Genomic DNA, 25,028 nt, shown 5'->3' with positions numbered 1-25,028 from the left:
GTGGTGTCACTCACCAGGCTTGGTGGGCATCCCGCTCTAGTTCAGTCACAAGGTACAGGCTTGATGCAGGAACCACTGGCCTGTGTCCTGCAGCAGGTCAGACTAGATCAGGGGTTCTCAAACTTTTTTTTTTCTTTTTGCTGGGACCCTCTTTGAAAATATTTCAGGCTGTGATGACACCCACCCCAAAAATGTGACTATCCTCCCCATACCAGGCCACCCTTACTTCTGCACTGCTGCCGGGGGCGGTGCTGCCTTCAGAGCTGGGTGCCCAGCCAGCAGTCGCCATTTTCCGGCTGCCCAGCTCTGAAGGCAGCACAGAAGTTAGGGTGACAATACCACGACCTCCCCTACAATAGGTTTGCAACCCCCTTTTGGGTTGGGACCCCGTGTATGAGAAATGCTGGACTAGATGATCATCACAGCCCTGCATCTTTTTCAAGAGCATTGTAATTCTTGGAGGGGGGGTGGCAGCAGCTGGAAGCCAATCACACAACTTGATTTTTGGCATCCCCCAGCCAAACCCACGTTATAGTTGTGGTCTGTGGTTTCCTTTCCTTTCAGAGACGAGGGGACGGTAGATTTTTCTCATCGACTGTTGCCAAATAATGGTTTGCCAGGCAAAGAGCATTAAGCAAAGCTGAATTAACCTTTACTTCAGTCCCAGGCAAACACTCCTGCTCTTAACCCTGGAGTATGTTATTAAACACACATGTTTCCTGCACACCCATGCCAATGTGTGTGTGTGAGTGAGAGAGGGAATGATGAATCCTCAGCCCTGTAAATGTTTGTCCAGCTTGACCCATTCAAGGCCAAAGTCTGCGTGAAAACAAAATTTGCCCAGCGGAAGGTGTGCCTCTGCTTTCCAAGAGATGAGTCCAATAAGGAATCACGTTCTCTGGATGGACAATGTTATTAGAGTTGCGGTTTGAACCTGCACACATAAAATAAATACATTAAACTGCCCTGTATGTGACTTAACAACTTCAGCATGAGCCTGGCGGGAAATATTACACTGGGAATCATAGCCTATGATCTGGGAACACTGCCAAACCAGACGGGTTTTGTTTTTCTCACGGCGGGATAAGCTTTTCTCGTGTTCAAGACGATGCTTGCGAAACTCCTTCAAAAGGTCTCTCCTCTTTTACTGCCTGCTCTTCCACTCCTCATCCTATGTAATAAAGGCAGTCTCAACCCCTGTCCCATCATCTTTACAGTGAACTCTGTTGTCAAGATCGTTTCATTTGCTTAAACCAGTCTATAGTCATTGCTACTAGCCCTGAGCTGGGACTCACGCTCTGAGTGTACGGTCTGGCTGCTGGGTAAAGAGTTTTCGTTAGCTACATTAATTTAGTGGCCAGGGCATTAGGAATCAGCCTCCTTCCTGCAAAAATAAGAGAATGGGGATTGTTCATTTCCCCCATTCATATTGGCTTGATAGATGTTGATCTACCTGCCAAATGCATCTTAGACTCTAGCAGGCTATCTCCAAGGTTCGTATATCAGGCTGGGGCTGTGGACAGGAAGGTGATTTTTCCAAGGTCAGGCTGGATCTCAAACATGGTTGTCAGAGTAGAGCAGCAAGCAGGGTGGGAAAAGTCATGCATTTCTCCTGCGCTGCAGTAATGTCTGCCTGTCCATCCACCCAGGTACTTATATGATCTTCATCATGGTAGGGAAGCCAGGAATGGGCAACAGGGGGTGGATACTTGATGATTCCCTGTTCTGTTCATTCCCTCTGGGGCACCTGGCATTGGCCACTGGTCTGATCCAATATGGCCATTCTTATGTTCTTAGTGTCTGGTGCCTGGTTTAATGAAAGACTAATTTTCACTGTCGGCCTCACATGGGATATGTCACTTGGCCAGCACACCGGGGTTTGTAGGGGTGAGACAGCACTTTTCCCACTGGTCAGTAAGTCATTAGGTTAAATTCACCTGGATCTGATTTCTGATTGTCCTGGGCTGCCGGGCAATAAGGCTGCTGGGGCCTATATGATAAATTGTGTCTCATGATCTCATGCCTCTTGCAGCTCTGGGCTTAGACTAATGGTTTGATCTGATCTGGCCGCTATAAGAGGCCCCTTGACTTTAGGTGAATGTTGCCGTCTTTGATGTGCTTCCCTCAGCGGGTTAGAAACGACTGACTTTCTCTACCATCTAATGTGTAAGCTGGTCCCCTGGAGGGATCACTGATCCATGCGCAGGAGGGGATGGAAGATGCATGACCGAGAATACCCCGCCCTCTAGGTTTAAACTTTTAGAATTTTCCTCCCTGCTGTATCCATGAGGGAACTACCCAGTGTTACCGCCCATGTTCCTGCACATGGGATCCCTTCCCACTTGCCCTTTTTCTGACTATCGTCTACAAATGGCCCCTCCGAGTGGTTCAGGCTCAGGAGTAGATGGGATAGGCCTCAGCTTCCAAATCTGGGTTTCAAAACTCCCCAAGTTCAGGGGTGTTCAGATCTGGGGGACTGGTACAGGCCCATCTCCAATAAATGGCCAAATACGCTGGCAGTAATTGCTGAATTTCTATGATTTGATAGTCATTGCTGTAACTTATAAGAAGCAGACACATGATGAGGCAATAGCCCAGTTCCATGCTTTCAGTGAAGGACTGGTTTTCTGTACTAGTAACCTTTCATTGACGCAATGCTTTTTGTCTGTGTATACTGAGCATAGTCATGTCACTGTTGAAATGCAGCCACATCTGGGGTGGAGTGTTGCACCCAGCCAGGACTCTCCACACTGCATTGCGGCATTGGGGAGGGGAGATTTTAGCTGTGGTCACTGGGACAAATCCTTTCTCATTAGTAGCACCACTGGTAGAATAGATAAGACCTTGGTTTTAAGGTCTCATGAAAAAAAACCCTCACCCTATCCAAAGCCTGCACAGAGATCAGTTTGTCTATGTGGGAAGTACCACATGGAGGAATTGGATGGGAACTCTAACCAATGCAGGAGTTTGGCAGCTGTTACTAGAGCTAATTCTGATTTTTTGACTTAACAATTTCAGGAAGCAGAAATGTGATATTGTTCTGGCAGGAGCCACCAAGTGGCACTGTTACACAGAGTCTGGCACATTGTTGTTCTTGGTGTGCATGTTATGGTCAGCCTTTGAAGAAATGCGGTGTTGTTGTTAGCATTGTAGTGCACATCTGTGAATAGAAGTGTTGCGGCTTGCAAGCATCAGCAAGTTAGACACAATGGGCAGCACTGGTACCCTGCCTTAATCTCTCTCATTGGATCAATTCTTAGGGCAGAGTTGCTCCCTGGGAACGGAGCACTGATGTGGGCTGAGAGTCCTGGAAGAGGGCTTGTCTGCATGTCATTTGTGACCACCTCTGCTACAGGACTGGTGCGGTATAAAGAAACAAGCTGCACAAGCAATATGCCCAAACTGCACGTCACGGATATCTGCTGCAGTGGGAGGCCAGCCTGTAAGGCCCTGACATCTGCATCTTGCTTAGCAGTGAGGCGACAATATGCGTCTCCTCCAAATTCCAGCCCTGCCACCCCTCTCCAGACCCTTGGGGTGAATCCCCAGAACACACCTTACCACCTTTCATGCAGGGCTGCTGGAGCAATTTTTATAGTGGGAGTGCTGATGACGGAAACCATGTATCTGGTATTTGTTATTACTACGTCAAGCCAAGGGGTGCGGCAGCACCCCCAGCACACACAGTCCCAGCGTGTCATGAGGCAAGTGTGCCCTGTCCCCGTTTTGGGATGGGGTCGGGGTCGTTACAGCCCCATGGTTAAGTCCATTCAATCATCCTTAGCCTCGGGGTGGTGCGGCCTCGGGGCCAAAGTCAATATGGCTGCCTTTCCCTCAGGGCTGTGTGGTATACTAGCCAGAGTCAGTATGGCCGTGCTGAACCTTCTGGTAGGACAAATCTACAAACAGTCTAGGAAGCTCAGCCCACAAGCAAGGCGGAGCTACAAGTAGTCTAAGGATCAGGGGCTCTCTGACCCTTTATGTGGGGCAGAGCAGTAGACAGTCAATCGCCTGGCATTTTGGCTCAGGTAGATGGCAAACGAACGCAGGCCTCTTGGCCTAGGGTGGGGAGGTTGCCACCACCAGGGTGGGGATGGCAGCAGGGGTAGGAGGACCCGGGCCCACCCTACTCCACTGAGTCCCAGCCCCGGGCCCTAACAGTGGCGGATGGTTCTGCCACTGGGTCAGCAGGGATCTGACTGCAATATGCTGACAGCACCCAGCCCAATGGTCAGCTCCCCCCGGCCACTTCCTATCTCGTCTCCTAGTGTGGTGTGGAACAGGAGCACCAGCCGCTGCATCCATGGGACACTGGACATAGATCTCTTTCATGGTCCCCTTCCTCAGCTGCTCCATCTCGGCCGCGTCCTTCATCCTGCTGTTCTCTGTTCTGCACTCATCTGCTTTTCATCAGCAGAGCGGGCTCCAGGCAGGTTTCTTCCATTAGACATAGCTGAGGCAGGCCCTGGGAGCAATCGTCTTCCCAGAGACTCCAAGCTAAAGGGCAAGAATTTCCTGGATTTTTTTTTCATTGCAACTCGTGTGTGTTGTTTGTTGTTACCACGCAGAGACCAAATAGAAGGACGTGTCAAAGCCGGGCCTAGATATCGCTCGCAGCATCCGTGTTGAAGGGCTCAGGCCCGGGGGCAATGATTGTGGATGATTCACGGAGAGTACCAGCAATCATGGTGGTGCCCTTTCGTTCCTCTTGTTGCTTCCCTTCCAGTGACCTGCCAACAGGTGCGGGAGGGAGGAGAAGCAAAGGGTTTTAATAGGGGACTGCAATCCAGTCTCTGGGTATCATGTGCATGCACCTAGAGCAACAAACGAGTGCATTTTAAATGCATCTCGGATATGCCAGAGTTTTCTCCTGCAAGTTCCACTCAGGATGTAGTCCATAGGCAGAAGCAGCAGCCGATGAAGGAGCAGCCATGTTCCATGCCAGTTCTGGAATGGCCATACATTGTGTATGATGCAGTGTAGCTGATAGGTTTGAGCGCAGTATGTGGAACAAATGGGAATGTATAGGAAGATGGGTACCACCACCATTCTCCATCTAGGCTCCTCTCGTGCCTCTGATAGTAGCCAACACCAGATGCTTCAGCAGGATGCTATGCACACCATTAGTAACAGGTGTGTTTATGTAACCAGTGCTGTGATACTCTTGTCTGATCCAATTACGACACCGCACATCGGTTGTGTGCACCTGGCATCATTCCTTCACCACACCTTCTAACCATGTTTGTTTCAGAGCATGCTGGGAAAACTCTGGGCAGCTATCCCATAGTGCCTCAGGAGGGGCCTGGGGGACATGCCTAGAGGGGGATGTCCTAATGCATAGAAAGAAGAAAAAACAGCCAATCCATTCACACACGCACAGTTCAGCAAAATAGCAGTGTGAGCACATGATTGCTGGAGGGCCGCCACATGCAATCCAAACCACTGACAGAGATGACACACTGTTCATTATCACGGTTACTAACCATATCTCAACCAGGCTGTGTCAGGACACAGCACCATGTTTAAAGCCAGCCTGGTTACAGAGTAGAGGCCTTAATTCACCAGGATCATGACTAGGGCTAGTCAAAAATTTTCCACCAAAACACCTTTTTTTTTTTTTTTTTTTTTACAGGAAAATGGGGTTTGACTAACCCATGTTTTTCGTGAGAAGCACCTGATCTCCATGTAACATCTCGATAGTTGGTCAAAAAGGCAAATGCCCCAAAACCTGAAATGTTTTTGGCCAAAACCTGAAATATTTCAATTCAAAATCATGCTGCAGCACCTCATGGGAGTTGTAGTTCAGATACTTTATGCTCACTCTCTCTTCTGTGAAAAATGAGGAGTCTGGTGGCGCCTTAAAGACTGATTTATTTGGGCATAAGGTTTCCTGGGTAAAAAACCCACTTCTTCAGATGCATGGAGTGCAAATTACAGGCATAAATTACAAATTACAGGCATACAAGATACAGGCATAAATATACTGGCACATGAAGAGAAGGGAGTTACCTCACAAGTAGAGAACCAGTGATGACAGGGCCAATTCAATCGGGGTATGTGGTCCACTCCCAATAATTGAGGAGGAGGTGTCAATACCAAGAGAGGGAAAGTTGCTTTTGGAGTGAGCCAGCCACTCCCAGTCCCTATTCAAGCCCAAATTAATGGTGTTTAAATTTGCAAATGAATTGTAGCTCTGCAGTTTCTCTTTGAAGTTTGTTTTTGATTTTTATTTTTATTTTTTTTTTTAAGAATGGCTACTTTTAAATCTGTTACTGAGTGTCCAGGGAGATTGAAGTGTTCTCCTGCTGGCTTTTGTATGTTACCATTCCTGATGTCTGATTTATGTCCATTTATTCTTTTATGTAGAAAGTGTCCAGTTTGACCAATGTACATGGCAGAAAGGCATTGCTGGCACATGATGGCGTATATCACATTAGTACATGTGCAGGTGAATGAGCCCTTGATAGTGTGGCTGGTGTGGTTGGGTCCTCTGATGGTGTCGCTAGAGTAGATATGGGGACAGAGTAGGCAACGGGGTTTGTTACAGGGATTGGTTCCTGGGTTAGTGTTTCTGTGGTGTGGTGTGTAGTTGCTGGTGAATATTTGCTTCAGGTTGGGGGGCTGCCTCCCAAGGCCTGTGAGAGTAAGGGATTGTTTTCCAGGATAGGTTGTAGATCATTGATACTGTGCTGGAGGGTTTAGCTGGGGGCTGTACGTGATGGCCAGTGGCGTTCTGTTATTTTCCTGGTTGGGCCTGTCCTGTTGTAGGTGACTTCTAGGTACCCATCTTGCTCTGTGGGCCGGGCTTTCTTGCTGGACTAATCTATTTTCCAACCAACAGTAAGCATGACCCTTAGATCAGGGGAGGGCAGATATTTCTGTTAGTCAGTCAGTCAGTCTGGAAACCCATCTTAGTAGATCAGCTTGGTTCAGGGTGGGAAGGAGGAACTGAAATCCTTGCCAGCACTTTCAGAGTCAGCAGCAAAATTCAGATTTTCCTAGCTCATCTCATCTTGGTTTTTGTTCCTTCTATCCCGAAAATGTTCATAAACTTCCCCACTGCCCAGATTAACCTCTCTCTTCGCCCACTTCCCAACTTGTCTCGCCTAACTGCTGGGTATGGCAGGGGAGCGTACGCACAGGTAAAACGAACATCTGCAGCATACATATCCCACATCTGCAGCTAGGATCCAAACCCCACATTCTCCATCATGCGGTGGTACACCAGCCCTGTTCCTCTGAGCGGGACAACAGGTTCTCGCTAAGGTTTAGATTTCTCATGCACACTGTGGGGCAGTTCAGAGCAAGCTTCCAGGCTCTCGCTACTCTGCAGGGTCAGGCCGGCCAACCCAGGGGAAATGGACCCTCAATGAGTTTTAGAACAGTTCCTTCTCCTATAAACTTGGGGCTGAGATTGCAGAGGATTCAAACCAGACCTCTTTAATGATATCGTTGGGTTGCTGTGAGTTACAGCCTTCCTCCTGCCCCGCCCACCACACCTTGACTTCCACAGAGCTCTACATGGGTGTTTACAAGGGAAACCAGAGCACCAGCCAGCAGCGACAAAACCTGCGTTGCTCCTCAGGAAAAGTTAGGAGCAGCAAAACAAGGGGGAAATGGGGACCTCCGTTTAGGGCTGCAGAACTGCTCCATCCACTCAGAGAACACACACAGCAAAAGAATCAGCTCCTGGCCAGAAATAGGAAATACCCTCCCTTGCCCCTTTTATATCATCGTATTTCCCCCCCCCCCAGCTTCATGCTGGTAGGGGGGAAAAAACAAACAGCCAAGCAGCTGGCTCCAATTATCCAATCCTCTCCCTGGCTGCTGGAAGGGATGGGGCCTGGACCTATATAAACCAGACTCGGCTCATCCTAGAGGAAGGGCAACACTGCAGGAGACTGAAGGAGGGCTCTGGGGAAAAGCAGAAAGGGAAAGGATCCTGGAGGAGGAGGAGAGGCAGTCACCTTGGGGGAAAAGGTTCTAAGTTTGGAGAAAGTTGGCCACAGGCTAGGGCTTGCTTTCCCAGGAAACACTGGGCTTGTCTGGGAGGTCAGAGAACGTATGGAGAAATGCTGCTAAAGACTCTTGTGTTGCTGATGATAACTAAGTACTCACACACACACACACACACACACACACACGTTTTATAAGCACTCCTGTGTTCTCTCTGGCTTCCTTTCTCCCAGGTTTTCCAGGGTGGTTAAATCATACCAGGGAGTAAGTAGCTGGATATTGTCATGTTCTCCAAGGGAAAGGGATGATCGTTTGCAGCAGCAGCAGCCACCTGGTTACAGGGTGATGATGAGAACAGCTGTTCATTGCTAAGAAGAATGCTCTTAATTAGGAGGGAGTGGTTGAGGCATCTAAGCTCCAGCGCCTAAAGTCTCTAGAACTACAGGTTGCAATCTCGGCATGGTCAGCTCAGCCCTTCATCCTTCCCAGGAAGGTAAATGGAGTCCCTTGCTGTTTGCTGGGTCAGATCCGGAAAGGTTTTGAGCTCCTGCCGCTTTACACAGGCTTTGGTCCAGTGTGGGTTAATTCAGATGACCCCTCAGATGCAAGCAACCACTTTTTCCTACCAGGAAGCTCATGGTCCTGCTTTGGCATGCCCAGATACCGCCGGTTGGGCCTGCAGATTGGGTCTTTGAACGTGCAGGGGTCTAGAAACCCATTCGTCTGGGCATATTGAATTGTCGTAACGGCACTCACAAAAAGAGGAGTCTGATTGCAAGCAGACCTTGGGCAAAACCTATGCCCGTGCCAACGACTAGCACAACACTGTCTGCCAGTGATGGGATTTAAACTCCGAGGGGAGGTTAGTGACAGTCAAGTGATGCCCAGGGCTCAGGCTGCATCAGGGTGAATTTCACCCTTTATCAACGTTTTGCCCTAACAAGCCCACAGCATATTTTGTAAGAATCTGGGTTTGCTTCAGTGTCCTAGGGCAAAATTTCCCCTCCCAGAACTGTTGGGCCATGCAGGGGCTGCATTTCTACTCCAGGACCCTGTTTCAAGAGTGGCTCAGACTGTGTGCTCCAGAGGAAAGTGTACATGCTGCTCTGATATTTAACTGTGTAATACCATGTCCCAGGGAGAAATCTCTTCCTCAGCTCAGCTGGCAATCGGTTTCAGACCTCCTCATATCTTATGCTGTCATTTGTATCCTCAGATATTGTTCTTCTCCATATAAATGTGCGTGTGAAATGAAAGAAATAAAGCACTGGTTGCAAACAGGAAACGGCTCGTGAAATTAACATGTCCTGAATGTTCTCTTCCCCCACAGTTTTCTGGCTTTATCTCCATTTGGTTCCTGAGCCAGAGATATTTTAGCAAATCTGAAGCTTATCTGCTTTCTTGCACTGTGATGCATTTAGTCCATCACCACCTGATACGATCTTTCTCTCATTTCTCAGGTGATCGAGGCCAGAAAGGAGAGAAGGGAGACAGAGGTGACGAAACAGGTAAGCAGCTGCTATCCTGAGTGGTAATCCCCGTTGAGCTTCTCCCAAGGAGGTTCTATAGGCCCTGCTGTTGGTCTATTGTAGATACTGCAATGGGCACAGGGGGTGGGGAATTGCTTCTTTATTCTCCCCCAACATGTAAGTGACTAGTCTGTGCCCTGAAGAATTAGATGGGACTCCCACTTGCATGTCTTTGTGTCCCTTGTAGCTGTAGATCTTCTGGTCATAACATGATTGACTCCTCCTTAACAATATTCTGCCACTCTGTCTGGAGCTGCCCTGTGTGTAACACTGACGTTTATATGCGGCCTGTGTTTATCCCTCTCTGTTGGGCTTCTTCAGTGTTCTCCTTCAGTATCCCTCCAGCTTAGTGTCCACTCCGGCTCTGCCTCTTCCACTCTGAGGAGACTGTGTCTACACCTCTGAAATGCTACCCAGGCTTGGGTGTGGCTGAGACGCAACTTCATGGTGCCAGGGCTCTTGGCTACCCTGTGAAATCAAGCTGCGTGATCAGAGAGGTTTTAAGGCAAAAGTTATTCTTCAGAGCAGTTCTCTTGAACCTTCTGTGCATTGAGGGCTTGCCTACGTAAACAATTAGGCTGTGGCAAGCTGGGGTGTGAATCTAGCCTGTAACTAGTGTTAACCGTTTGTCAGAGCACTTTGAAACAGGATGAGCTCAGATCACATTAACGAATGGTTCACGCGTGTCAGCAGGGCACACATGGACAGTTTAGTCTGCAGCAGGCTCATGCTGGATTGAGTCATGCCCCAGCATCCTGCAGTCTAATGGTTCATGTGGACTAAGCCCTAAAACAATCTGGACCTGTGATTCTCCACTGACGCAGCTCCACTGGTGGTACCAGGGGCGGAGTCTGCAGTGTATCCCTTTGCCACTGTGGAGTCGAAGCCTCTTCGGGCTGGTAAGGAAGCTAAGTAGCCATGAGGTGAGAGGCAAAGATTTAGTTGGTGTTGGTCCTGCTTTGAGCAGAGGGTTGGACTAGAACCTCCTGAGGTCTCTTCCAGATCCTGATATTCTATGATTCTACTGTCACGGATCAGGAAGGAACTGAGACTGAGAACAAAAAGTAGGAGCAAATGATCCATAGTCATCATGGATGGATCATAGTCATAGGCCAGTGGTTAACAACGGGTACCACAAGGTTCTGTACGAGGACCACTGTTGTTTACTGGTAATCTGGGAAAAGGGGAGGATAAAGTGGCAAGATCTGCAGATGACACACAATGAACTGGGTTAGACTCATTGAGTCTACAAGACTATGAGGCCACGTTTACCCTACAATGACCCAGCTACAGGTGTGTCGCCATGGTGCCGGAGCATGGATGCTTCCTACATTGACAGAAGGCGTTTTTCCATTGCTGTGGGTAATCCATCTCTCCAAGAGGTGGTAGGTAGAACACCTCACTGGGTCTACACTGGGGATTGTCTCCCTAACTACGCTGCACAAGTGTGACATTTTTCATAGTCCCGAGTGATGTAGCTAGGCTGATCTAGTTTTTACTTGGAGACCTGGCTCCATGCCAGCTGAAATTCAGTACTGACAAATGCCACAGTAATGCACCTTGGAAGACCTAATTCAGAGTGCTGGTACGCACTGCTGAGTCTTCCAACATGGAGGAGAAGAATTCTGCATGCCTGGGGACTGCGGTGGGAGGTAGACCATATTTATCACCATACACACTTGTGTACCGATGGTGCAGCAATTCCAGCATAGACCTTATTCCACTGCCCAGCATCTCTTATTAAGACTATTGGAATATCCAAAGCAAAATCTTCCAGCACTGTTAAACAAAACATATCAGGACTGATTCTGCTGCAGCAAAGGCTCTTGGCAGTAGAGGGTTGGCTTTATCAAGGCTAATCAGGATCAGGACGTTGATACCTGCAGCTGAGTCTGGCTTTCTGCCTCCCAGTTCTTCCCTGGAAATAAACTGGGTCAGTGGATCAAGTTCAAATCTGTGAGTTCATTTGGTCATGCACATTTATTTATTTTTACTGGCAAATTAAGCTTGTTGCCTCTGGCTGTACAGTGCCAGAGTTATGACCTTGTTCCTTCCCGGGCACAACCCTTTCAGAGCAGCCTGTCTTCAGGCTCCATCAGTAATGAACGCCAGACATCCCTTCCGTGCACTAGTACTAGGTACCGCGTAAGCATAGGGATGGGGCTTTGGAGCTGACCTAAGACTAATGGAATCAGGTGGTGACATGTCCTGGATGGGTCCCCTTTATAGTCTGGGCTGGGACTCTGGAACAACCACAGATTCCAGCTGAGCCATCCCAAGTTTTGGGCGAATATCCGGTGGGAGCTGGGACCAGACATTATAGGGAGTGTTTAGCCACGCGTACACAGCTCTCCAGCCCAGCTGGATGTACTGCATAAAGCTGCTAGGTCTTTCCCTTAGCTAGCTGTGATGTATTCAACATAGGCTGGGATGCAGCAGTGGCAGAAGCCAGTTGCCTGGTGGGCTACCAATTAGTAAGTTGTAATAGCATGTGGGAGGAGGCGGGGTTCTGTTCCTTTCCCCAGATCAGCACCAGGTGGTGGGCCAATCCAGGAAAGGCTGCGTCCAGCCTTCTTTCACCCGGATGGTTGGAGCCATAACCAGAGGGCCCTGAGGATGGAGGAAGTGATAGGGAAGGGGAGCTGGTGGGAGAGGCTTGACAGATTCACAAAACCCAGTCCCTGAAAAACACCAGGATGCAGATACAGACTCTGGATTCTTCCACCTCTGGAACCTGCCTCCCATGACAGATGTGCTCCACCAGAGCCAGGAAACAACTGAGAACTTTACCAGGGGCTGGACCTAGACTGTGGAACTCACTGCCACAAGATACAACTCGACCCATGAAATGTAAGACTCATCCCTTTGACTTAGCTTCCCCACTGTACGTGCTTTGTGCAGACACACACGAACGACAGACGCCTCTGTCATCAACCCAAGTTCTTTCTCCTGCCGCTGAGAAGGGAAGCAGAGCAAGAAATTGTTCTCTCTATTTTTTTGTTTTAACTCCTCAGGAAGTGCTCAGACCTGACATGAATAGGCCCTCTGAGTGGACAGTGTGAGCTGGGGCACTGGCAGGGAATAAAGCCTTCTCTGGAAGCATGAAATCACTACTTCCAGGAATGCATGATCCCTCCCCTGCAAGCTGGGGACACACTGAACTCTCGAATAGCCTCCTCGTGCCTTTGAATGGCTTTTCCAAGAATCCCTGCCCTGCAGAGGCTGGCCTGGACGAGGGACCAGCCACAGAGTTCTCTTCTGGGAAATGAGAAATCCCAGAGAGTAACCAGTTCCCTGAAACTGTTTTTATTCCGGGCGTGGGTGAGGGACAGGAGGGTAAGCCGTGACGTTATCTAGGAGGCAGAGATCCTGGAGGAGTAAACAGGGCCCAGGGAGCGACACGCTCTCATGGCCTGCGTATGCTTCTGCAGGGATGGGAGGAGTGAAAGCCTGGGAAATAGGGGCTGACTGGGGCAGCAGGACCACCCGGAGGACAGAAGGCTCAACCGGCAGGAAGCAGTTAGTGAATCAAAAATAAAGGAGTCAGGCCACAGGCACCAACTCTGTGGGTGCTCTGAGGCTGAAGCACCCCCAGGAGAAAACAAATAGGGGGTGCTCAGCACCCACCAGCCACAGCTGTTCAGCGGGTGCCGCCTATCGGCTGTTCGGCGGCTGGCAGGAGGCACTCGGGGGGAGCACAGCAAGAGGTGGGTGGGAGGAGGAGCGAGGGCAGGGCCTCGGGGGGAAGGGGCAGAGCAGGGGCGTGGCCATGGCAGAAGGGGCGTGGCTGTGGCAGAAGGGGCGTGGCAGGGCAGGGCCTCGGGGAAGGGGCGGAGTTGGGGCGTGGCCTCGGGCGGAACGGGATAGGAGCACGCGCCTGGAAAAATGTAAGTCGGCGCCTCTGAGCCAGGCAATGAAAGGAGGTTACAGGGCCGGGGTAAAGCGGCCACAGGATGTGGCCGAGCAATGGGGAGTGGAAAGCCTGAGGCATAGAGGGAAGGGGGTCAATGGCGAGGGGCGCCGCCAGGAAGGAGCAGCGCTGAACTGGCCCAAAACGACCAGGTGGGCCACACCTGGGAGCCATCCAGGACTCCAGGTGGGGCCTCTGGAGCTAATTAGTAATGGAGCAGCTGAGCTGGGAGGAGGCTGCTCGCACCAGTGGGAAGGAGGGAGCTGCTGAGAAGAGAAGGAGATCTCCATAGAGAAGCCCTACAGCGGCTGAGGCTGGGAGGAACCCCCAGGGTAGAGCAGGCCTCGGCGCGGGGGCAAGCCCTGCGTGAGCCCCAAGAGAACTGCCCGGCTTAGGGCTGCCAGGCATCCGGTTTTCTACCAGAACGCCTGCTCGAAAAGGGACCCGGGTGGCTCCAGTCGGTACAGCTGACCATGCCATTAAAAGTTCAGTTGGCATTGCTAAGGCAGGCTCCCTGGCTCTGCGCGGCTCCCGGCAGCAGCTGGCATGTCTGACTCCTAGGTGCAGGGGCGGCCACAGGGGCTCCGTGCGCTGCCCCACCCCAAGCGCCGGCTCTGCAGATCCCATTGGCCGGGAAATGCGGCCAATGGGAGCTGTGGGGGCGGCACCTGTGGGCACGGGCAGCACGCAGAGCCCCCTGGTCCCTCTGCCTAGGAGCCAGAGAGACATGCTGGTTGCTTCCAGGAACCATTGGAGCCAGCTACGCTGCTGACCAGGAGCCATCTGAGGTAAGCGCTGCCCACTCAACCCACTCCCGCACCCCAACTCCCTGCCCCAGCCCTGAGTCCCCTCCCGCAGTCCGAGCCCCTCTGCCCCAGCCTGGAGCCCCCTCCTGCACCTCCAACCCCTCATCCCTGGCCCACTCTGGAGCCCACACCCCCTGCAGGAGCCATCACCCTTTCCTGCACCCCAACCCCCTGTCCCAGCCCGAAGAAAGCAAATGAGGGTGGGGGAGAGTGAGCAACGAAGGGAGGGGGGATGGAGTGATTGGGGGCGGCGTCTCAAGGAAGGGGCAGGGACCGTGGGGGCAAGAGTGTTCAGTTTTTTGCGGTTAGAAAGTTGCCAACTCTAGCCAGGCTCCCTGGGGAAGAGAGACAGTGAGGGGAGCTCAGAGAAGGGAGCTGGCCTAGGTCTCTGGACCACAACATCCTATAGCTATGATTGACAGTGGTCCTAGCGATCCCTGATTGGTTCCTTGATCCTATGTAAAACCATGAGGTGGGCATATCAGGAAGTGTCCAGGCAAGAATGTGGATCTCTAACTCTTTTTTCCCCGCGCTCCCAGCTCTGACTCCTGATTGATTCCTGGAATGCTCTCATGGACCCAGATACCTGGTATTGACCCTCAGCCGAATGCCTGACGCTGCCTCTGGGTCGGACTTTTGGCCTAACTCCTGACTTTGACACTGACTCCGACCACTGGCTCAGTTCGGCTATCCCAAGCTCCTGGCACTAGTCCTGCCTATCTTTGCCCAGGATCCTGACACTTTGAGCCTCCCATCCAAGTGCTAGCCTGACTCAAATTCGCTCAGCGCTAACCAGAGCACTGACCAATACAGAATCCTAGCAACTTGGGGCTGGAAGGGACCTTGAGAGGTCATCTAGCCCAGTTCCCCATGCTTAGGCAGGACTAAGTAAACCTAGACCATCCCTGGCAAGTGTTCGTCTGAGGGGATCCCACAACCTCCCTTGGTAACCTGTTCCAGAGCTTAACTCCCCTTCTCATAAGAAAGTTTTCCCTAATATCTAGCTTAAAGCTTCCGTGCTGCAAACTAAGGCAATTAAGGAGCAGGCTGACCTAGAGGCGGATTTGAGTACGGGCTTCTTTATTGCGATACATGTTCCCCTCGACCCAATTGTCGAGGAAGCACTGGATTAATTACAGCACACTCTCTTTATCTAAGTTAGTATGCAAACACCTACATCCGGTACAACACCCCAAAAACCCTTTTGAAGTATAGAAACACCCATACTATTAGTATACCCACCCCTGTCTATTGTTCACAGCAATACGCATGTTAAACAGGCATTTTTACCTTGAAAATACATTTTTGCAGTAATTTGTTGCTACAAATTCCCTGAATCAGCGGTTCTCAGGGGAGGGAGGGAAGGGCCATGACCCAGGGCTCGCTTGTGTAGCTGGGAAAGAAGAGAGGGGGAGATGACACCTCTTTACACAAAGAGGTTGGTTGTTGTTTTTTAGACAACTACATTTCTTATGCAGCTGCAAGGCTTATCAATTCTCAACGACAGGGAAGGGAAAAATATGGCAACTTATTTATTAAACAAAGCAATACTGCCTGTCTGTGTCTGTCTTCCCTAATGCCATGTCAGCATACCAGCAGCTCCCCAGGTCTTCACTTAACCCTAACATCTCCTAACACTCTCATCCTGATCTTGGTGGACATGGAGTGCAAACAATCACTGTTCTTTCGGTAACAAAATTTATGTATTTAATGACTGTTATCATGTCCCCACCATCTGAGCTGTCTTTTCTCAAGACTAAACAGGCCCAGTGGTTTTAACCTTTCCTCAGAGGTCAAGTTTTCTAAACCTTTGATCATTTTTATTGCTATTCTCTGGACTCTCTCCAATTTGTCCACATCTTAAAGTATGGTGCCCAGAACTGGACACAGTGCTCCAGCTGAGGCCTCACCAGTGCCTAGCAGGGCAAGACGGTCGCCTCCCATGTCTTACACCAGTTAATGTGCAGCATTTGAGAGCACTACAGAAGAAGCAATCGAAGCTGCTGTAGGAATGGCTGACACACAAAAACCCTCTCTGTCGCCAGAGGCTCACCCTGTTACCATGTGTCCCTTCCTCACATGCGAGCAGCACTGCAGCCTCCGTATCAAAGAGAAAACTCCGACCTGCGTACAATAACGATGGTGGCTTTGAGACATTCTGCAGCAGAAAACCTTCCTCTAGCAGGAGTGAACTCTTCTGTTCGAGGGCATCAGTTCCATTCCACTTCCTTACCAAGCAGATGGTCCCAATTATCCAGAAGGCGATGATATCTTGGTGCAGCTGTAGCGAATCAGGCCCATGTTTTCTTAGCCACTCGGGTTTATTTCGCTTCTAAAACGTTTCCTTTCTTATTTTTCTTTCTGGGGTGGGAGGGGAGTGGGGGTTGGAAGTAATTGACGCAGTAAAAACAAACGTGCAAAAGGAATGGCAATCTCAGGGGTTTACTGGGTATGGTGCAGAAGGAACAAATAATCCCTCATGCGCTGGGGAGTTGTTCCAAAAGAGACAAGGCCAGACCATTTTGCAGGCAGTAGAATCATAGACTATCAGGGTTGGAAGGGATCTCAGGAGATCATCTAGTCCAACCCCCTGCTCAAAGCAGGACCAGTCCCTAACTAAATTATCCCATCCAGGACTTTGTCAAGCCTGACCTTAAAAACTTCTAAGGAAGGAGATTCCACCCACCTCCCTAGGGAATCCATTCCAGTGGTTCACCACCCTCCTAGTGAAAAAGTTTTTCCTAACATCCAACCTAAACCTCCCCCACTACAACTTCAGACCATTACTCCTCGTTCTGTAGTCTGCTACCACTGAGAACAGTCTAGATCCATCCTCTTTGGAACCCCCTTTCAGGTAGTTGAAAGCAGCTATCAAATCCCCCCTCATTCTTCTCTTCTGCAGACTAAATAACCCCAGTTCCTTCAGCCGCTCCTCATAAGTCATGTGTTCCAGTCCCCTAGTCAATTTTGTTGGCCTCTGCTGGACTCTTTCCAGTTTTTCCACATCCTTCTTGTAGTGTGGGGCCCAAAACTGGACACAATACTCCAGATGAGGCCTCACCAATGTCGAATAGAGGGGAATAATCACTTCCCTCGATCTGCTGGCAATCTCCTACTTATACAGCCCAAAATGCCGTTAGCCTTCTTGGCAATTGCGATATGGGCTTCTATACCCATACTAGCTTCAATCAAGAGAGCGTGACTAAAAATAAACCCAGCGCAGACTGGCCCTGCAAGTACAAACCCAGCAGCCCAGGTATGCATGTACAGCCCACGCCAAGCCCGTGTTGCTGCATCTTCACTGCTATGTTAGGTCTTGAGAAAAGAAGACTGAAGGAGGAGAACCTGCTAGTCTTCAAATTAGATCAAGTCTGTCGCAAAGAGGACAGGGATCGATTGTTCTGCAGGTCCACTGAAGGTAGGACAAAAAATAAATGGTTTAGTCAGCAGGAAGGGAGAGTTAGGTTCAATATTAGGAAACACTTTCTAACTCTCAGGGGAGTTAAGCTCTGGAACAGGCTTCCAAGGGAGGTTGTCACTGGAGGGTTTTAAGAACAGGGTTGGTCTAGGTTTACTTGGTCCTGACTCAGCACAGGGGGCTGGACTCGATGACTTATTGAGGCTCCTTCAAGATCAACATTTCTATGGTTCTCTTTCAGTCCCACTAGTTAGATTCAAGCTAGCGCAGGTACGTGCACCTGAGCTGCAGTGCAGACAGACCCATAGTGAGGGGTAGCTCCTGCCCTGAGGAGCTCACCATCTAAGCAGCTGAGAAAGATAAAGGAAGGATTTTGAGCTTCATTTTACAGATGGGGAATGAAGGCCCAGAGAAACAAAGTGACCAGACAAGGTAGGAATTGAACCTACAACTTCTATGTCCTAGTCCAGAGCCCCAAGGCCAGCTACCTACTGCAGAAAGGATGTCCTTAGCCACTTGACTTTTCCTGCCCTTACCCTGCCCCTGTAGTAGTGCATTGATGATATAATGGTGCTTTGCAGCAGGGAGGCGGAGATGGGGTGTCTACACGTCTGGGTTTAGACTCTGAGCTTTTTAGATTGTAAGCTTTTCAGTGCAGACGCCCGGCTTTGCTAGGTGTTTGTACAGCTCCATGCACACTGCTGGCCCTAGTGTCGGTTGGCCGTGCAGATGAGACGCTGGATGGTGTGTTCCATCCCTCGTGAGCCGGGGCTCTCATGAGCCTAGGCCAGTTTGTTATCGTCGGGCTGGGCTGGGCTGGGCACACAGGTTTGTTGTTGCAGGGCAGCTTGTCAGAACGGGCTCGCTGGCGTTGGTATGTTGGGTTTGGTTTTCTTAACCCTATGAATGATGTCCTGGATCTCACCCACAGACAGAGCGGAAGAGGGTTCTCAGATGCTCCCGTCTGTCTCATTGTAGCGCTGTTACCTGCCCTTGCCCTAAGGCTTAATGGAAATGTCCCCTTCCCAGCAGCCTGTCCTTGAGTGCTTACCGCCTTCCCGCTTCAGCCCTTGCCTGCCCTGGGGAGGGCACAGTGAGCACTCTGCCTTTAGCACAGAGCAAGCTTCGAGGAGGCTTATCCCCAGCCAAGTCCCATCCCCTGCACATGGCACGGAGCTGTAATAAACCCCCCACACGGGAGAGAGGAGCTGGCCACCGGAGAGACACCTGACTGGTGGCTCACTGAGTGGTATGGGATCTCTCCTCGGCGCTGCAGGGAAGGTCCTGTCAGGGGCATCGTCAGGGGGCAGGAAACGGGCATAGCTGTGGCCAGGCTCAAAGTGGGAGGGCCTCTGTTGGCGCGTTGGAACAGCCTGGATCTCCTTGTCTGGAGCCCCCAGGCTCCCCCTCGATCTGGCCGGTGGGAGACGCGACCATGGCTGGTGCTCCCCTCCCCTGCTGACCATCATGGTTTGCTCAGAGATGTGCTTTTATGGAGCCTTTGGGGATTCAAAGCAAAACTCAGTTTGCAAAGCTGAGCTCAGCGGGGATGGGTTGGGCACTAAGTGCCCTGGAGCGGGTCTGCTCCACTGGGAAATACATACCCTAGTTCAGGCCAGATCATGGCACTCTGGAGTTCTGGGCGTGCCACAGTGCAGGGGCCTCTTTGGGAACAGCAAAGCTTCTTTCCTCCCCCCTCCCCAGGCCCCTAGAGAAGCAGGGGTGTCACCAGCTCCTCCCAGCAGCTGGAGTGTTTCTGGTTGAGGGTTGAGTCAGGCAGGCAGCACTCTTCTTCTGCCAGACCGGTGTTGGTGCAGGGGCCCTGGAACGCTGGCTTTTAGGAGCCAGCACCCCACTGAGACGCATGAGGTAGTTCCCCTCCTCTCAGAGCCATTGCTTCGGGATCTCTGCAGACTGAAGCTATGTCTGCCCTACAAAGGAGGAGAGTGATTCCCCCGCTCGCATACTCAGGCAAGCTCTCATCGAGTTAGTACAAGTATAAACGGCAGTGCAGCCACGCTAGCACAGGTAGCAGAAGGGGAGGCACAGCTGAGCCATGCCGCATACAACCCGCCGGCAACCGGTGGGTACGTAATTGACATGGCTAACGCATGCCGCCGCTGCCCATGCTCCCGCGGCTACACTGGTATTTATACTCACGCTAGCTCAGGGTGAGCACAGGCACACGAGCAGGGGAATCCCCCGCCTAGCTCTGAGTGTAGTCGTAGCCTCAGGCAGGTGTCCCTGTGTTGGTGAAGCACAAGCCACATTTGCAACCGCGATGGTTAGAAACTGGCTTTCCATTCAACTTTCTTTTTCAATGAAATCATCTGACTCCCAGAGTTTTGGGGCCTGTAGTGTCTATGGCTGAATCCTGCTGCTGGACATACCAAATACCTCCGGGCGTGCCGTTAATGTAGACACAGCTGTGCCATCTCCGGAGTAAAATGGTTACACGGTAGTGAAAATGTGCCGCTGGTTAAAAGCACAAGGTATTTGGTTAGGTATTTGGTTTTCAGTCGCTTCCTAGTAACAGTCACAGAAGTGATGCAACGGCTCCGGGGAAAAGATCCTCTTTTCTGGCCACGAGTTTCTCCTCAATAGGACACAAGGCCATAACCAGCCAGCACTCCCCAGAGCCCCGGGCTCTCCAGGTGTCCTCAGAGCAGATGTGTGAATGGTTTCAAGATGTCTCGAGCCCACTGTATTCCACAGGAAGCACAGACCTCACCAAGCATGACAGGCAATGACTGGTCACAGAGCTTGCTTATACACACCAGATGTGTCCATCGTAAGATCCTTTAATGCTCTGCCAGATATGGCTGAGGTTAGCTGAAATAAGGTATTTACACTATCACGCTGTCTTTGAAGTCCAGTAAGGATCGGTCTGTTAAGTGTCTCTGCATCGTACTGTTTTGCTAATTGCCTAACCCGAACGTGTAACAACATGTCATTTGGCTGTCCGTTAGTTACAACAACTGGCCATGGTCGATTTGGAATTTTTGAGTCGTCTTCTTGTTCTGCATCTGCTATCGGTAGAGTTTGCTCTGTTGATTGTTCTTTCTGTGGAACAAACTGTAGATGTTGAGGGTTTCTATTGAACTCTCCATTTTTGGTCTCAATTACACATGATCGGGTGCTGAATTCTTTCTCTTTATGACAGCTGGAATTGTCCATCCTTTTTCTCCATCCAGTTTGGCATGAACACTGTCACCAGGTTCTAGACCTGGCAGTTCTTTGAGTGACATAGGTTATAAAAGTGTTCGTTAGCTCTTGTAGCCTTTTTATCCAATTCGGCAACTCTTTTCATATCTGCCCGCTTTGGAGAGAGAACCTTTTCCAAAAGGTTGGAACAGTAATTTTGAGTTGTCTTCCCATCAGGAATTGTGCTGGACTATATCCAGTAGCCACTATTGGTGTGGATCTGTGACTCAGAAGAACGGGAATGGATCTTCCCGCTGTCGGATTTTCTAGGCTGTCTGTACAGCTCAGTCTCTCTGTTTGCTTGTGGGTAATGTGGGTTGCTAATAATCAAAATCATATTTCATTCAGAATGATTTAAATTCTGCTGCAGTGACTTCTGGTCCATTGTCCATCACTAATTGTCCTGGAATACCGAAGTGAGAAGTGTACTTCAGTTTCCCAGTAACACTGTGATATGTTATATCGTTCAAGTACATTATTTCTGTATACCTGGAAAAATAGTCCATTAAGACCAGGTAATGATGTCCTCTGAATTTGCATAAATCTGCAACTCCTCTTTTTCAAGGTCTCTCTGGTAAGGGTGTTTGTACGCTGTACAGTGCAGCATTCTGAAGTTGATTTGTACTCCATCTCCTCTCAAAAGTCCAAGATCATCAAATACTCCATTGAATTCTTCCACCTTTCTCACTAGGCCCATCCTGGTAGCCATGCTGTGGCTGAGCAGGCTGTTGATCTATGGTTCTTTGATCACAGGGTCCTTTAACCCTGAATGCAAAACTTTTGTCTTTGTAAGTTGTTTCTGTGATGACCTGGCCCTTGCAGTTCAGAATCCCTGCAGGGCTAGTCAGAGCTGTGTCAGGTGACTCCAGTTCTGGGAGGGTTTGAAGGTGATTATAAGCCTGTTCTCAGGTAACTGTGATGTCAGCTCCTGAATCAATTTTAAAGTCAATAGTCTTGCCATGACGATTCAGTTTCACTCTCCAGGCAGGATCTTCTATGTCATCACAGGTGATAGATCCCAGAAACAATGGCTCTAGTCTTGAGTGTCTATAAAAGGATCAACTCCCTAACTGCTTTGGTGCAGCAAACAGCTGCAGAATGTCCATATTTCGTGCATGTATCACACCATGCGCCTCTGGCTGGAGATGCATCATTGCTTGGAATATGACTTTTTCCATTCCTTCGGCATATAAGCTGGAATTTGTCCCTCTCAGCCTGGGAGTTCTCTCTCCTTGCCTCAGGAGTTTTATGAAAATGACTTTTAACACTTAAGTGTCTGTTTCTTGCTTCTAAGCTAGTTCCAAGTTTTTCAAGTTGCTCCTGGCTGTTGTTTGACTAATTGATTCTAACTGCTTTGCTGTCTGTATAGCTCTGGCTAGGATTAAATCTCTCTTCACTTATAGCTGCTGTGAAAAGTTTCTATCTGCTAACCCAATAGCCAGCCTGTCTCTGATATTTTCATGTTTTGCATTCTCAAAATCAGTTTTCAATCAATGTATGCAGAGCTCTTATAAAACATTCAACATTTCCCTCCCTGGTTCTTGGATTCTCTAGTGAAAACATACTCTTCCATAAATCCATTTCTCTGAGTATGCGCCAAACCTAGCCAGAAACCTTTCATGTCGCTTTGAGACTGTCTTCAGTAAAAGGATTTAAAGTAGGGCTGTCGATTAATCGCAGTTAACTCACACGATTAACTCAAAAAAATTAATTGCACTGTTAAACAATAGAATACCAATTGAAATGTATTCAATATTTTTGGATGTTTTTCTACATTTTCAAGTATATTCATTTCAGTCACAACACAGAATGCAAAGTGTAAAGTTCTCACAGGCGTTCGCATGGCACTGTTGTAGCTAGTGTTGCAAGATATTTACGTGCCAGATATGCTAAAGATTAATTTGCCTCTTCATGCTTCAGCCATCGTTCCAGAGGACATGCTTCCATGCTGATGATGCTTGTTAAAAAAAATAATGCATTAATTAAATTTGTGACTGAACTCCTTAGGGGAGAATTGTATGTCTCCTGCTGTTTTACCTCCATTCTGCCATATATTTCATGTTATAGCAGTCTTGGATGATGACCCAGCACACATTATTCATTTTAAGAACACTTTGACTGCAAATTTGACAAAATGCAAAGAAGGTACCAATGTGAAATTTCTAAAGATAGCTAAAGCACTCGACCCAAAATTTAAGAATCTGAAGTGCCTTCCAAAATCTTAGAGGGATGAGGTGTGGAACATGCTTTCAGAAGTTTTAAAAGAGCAACACTCTGATGAAGAAACTACAGAACCCAAACCACCAAAAAAGAAAATCTTCTGCTGGTGGCATCTGACTCAGCTAATGAAAATGAACATGTGTCGGTCTGCATTGCTTTGGATCATTATCAAGCAGAACCCGTCATCAGCATGGACACATGTCCTCTGGAATGGTGGTTGAAGCACCAAGGGGCATATGAATCTATAGCGCATCTGGCGTGTAAATATCTTCTGACACCAGCTACAACAGTGCCATGCAAATCCTGTTCTCACTTTCAGGTGACATTGTAAACAAGAAGCAGGCAGCATTATCTTCTGAAAATGTAAACAAACTTGTTTGTCTGAGCGACTGGCTTAACAAGAAGTAGCACTGATTGGACTTTTAAGCTCTAAAGTTTATATTGTTTTATTTTTGAATGCAGTTTTTTTTGTACATAATTCTACATTTTAAGTTCAACTTTCATGATAAAACAGATTGCACTACAATACTTGTATTAGGTAAATTGAAAAATACTATTTTTTTTTACGGTGCAAATATTTATAATAAAAAATAAATATAAAGTGGGCACTGTACACTTTGTATTCTGTATTGTAATTGAAATCAATATAGTTGAAAATGTAAAAAAAATCCAAAAATGTTTAAATAAATGGTATTCTATTATTGTTTAACAGTGTGATTAATCATGATTAATTTTTTTAATCGCTTGACAGCCCTAATTTAAAGATATATGCTATGGGGAAGCGTGCAGAGCATAAATTAGAGAAGATACCTGTGTCTCTCCGGTTTCTGTGTGGAGTTCATTTGCAATGCAAAATCTTGCAAAATCTTGTTTCCAGTCTGTCCCTTGGGAAGGTCTGTCAAAGCTGAAATTCTCTGGGGCATTGAAGAGTGACATGTTGATGAGATTGTGCAGCCTGTATTGTTGTATTCCTTCTGCTTCTGTTCTTAGTTTATGCCTGACTCCATGTCATGCTCCTGTTCCAGATAAGGATTGGCTACAGAGCTTGCTTATACACACCAGATGTGTTCATCATCAGATTCTTTAATGCTCTGCCTGGTATGGCTGAAGTTAGTTTAAGTAAGGTCATTTATACACAGCGCCTCTTAGTGGCTGGGCATATAATACAATTTAGCAATCTGTTACAGTTTAATGGGTAAGGGTCATAGACCACGTGGGCGTATGCCTTTGGAGTCTGTACATTCATGACACGTCGCTTCCAGTCTCAGCCTGAGACGTGGAGGTTTAGGCCAAAGGGGAGCGTTCAGAATGTTCATATCTTGGGTTTCTCTGGCACAATCCAACTGCTGCTAGTTTAGAGGGGTCAGCCCATTTGGATCAGGGAGTTGGGAATTTGGATTTCTTTGCTGGCAGGGTACATCAGTGATGAATGTGATACCAAATTTGAGCTGATTACCTGGAAGCTTTAAGCTGTGACCACAATAACAACAAAGTGTTGGATACAGAAGAGTCACTTCACCCAGTACCGAAATGCCACCACCTCTGGAGTGGAACGCAGCAGCTGTTTAGCTATGCACAGCAATTTAGGGCAGGAAGTGATGAAGAATCCCATACCCAATAGCAAAAGTCCATTCAGCAGCACACCTTTGGGATGATTTGCATAATTCACTTGTGGCTTCTCCACTCATGAGTAATCAGAGAAATGTCGGGCTGAAAGGTATCTCGAGAGGTTGTCTAGTCCAGCCCACTGTGCTGAGGCAGGACCAAGTAAACCTAGACCATCCCTGAGCGGTGTTTGTCCTGCCTGTTCTTAAAACCTCCAATGACGGGGTTTCCACAACCTCCCTTGGAAGCCTGTTCCAGAATTTAACTCCCCTCAGAGTTAGAGCATTTTCCCTAATATCTAAGTCTCCCTGGCTGCAGATTAAGCCCATTCCTTCTTGCCCTACCTTCCGTGGCCGTGGAGAACAACTGATCCCCCTTTT

General features: G+C 48.9%; 1 protein-coding gene across 2 annotated transcripts in view; it reads left to right on the top strand.

Moving 5' to 3' along the window:
* Positions 1 to 25,028, top strand: part of SCARA5 (scavenger receptor class A member 5) — a 127,854-nt gene that overhangs the window by 88,269 nt on the left and 14,557 nt on the right. For both annotated transcript variants that reach the window (XM_038396279.2, XM_038396280.2), the window contains exon 7: positions 9,417 to 9,464. In XM_038396279.2, the coding sequence (XP_038252207.1) occupies positions 9,417 to 9,464 (48 nt within the window). The remainder of the gene's footprint in view (positions 1 to 9,416; positions 9,465 to 25,028) is intronic.

Source organism: Dermochelys coriacea, chromosome 3 (genome assembly GCF_009764565.3).
Source record: "Dermochelys coriacea isolate rDerCor1 chromosome 3, rDerCor1.pri.v4, whole genome shotgun sequence".
In the NCBI taxonomy this organism is placed as follows: Eukaryota; Metazoa; Chordata; order Testudines; family Dermochelyidae; genus Dermochelys; species Dermochelys coriacea.
This window is presented reverse-complemented; position numbering and strand designations above follow the sequence as displayed.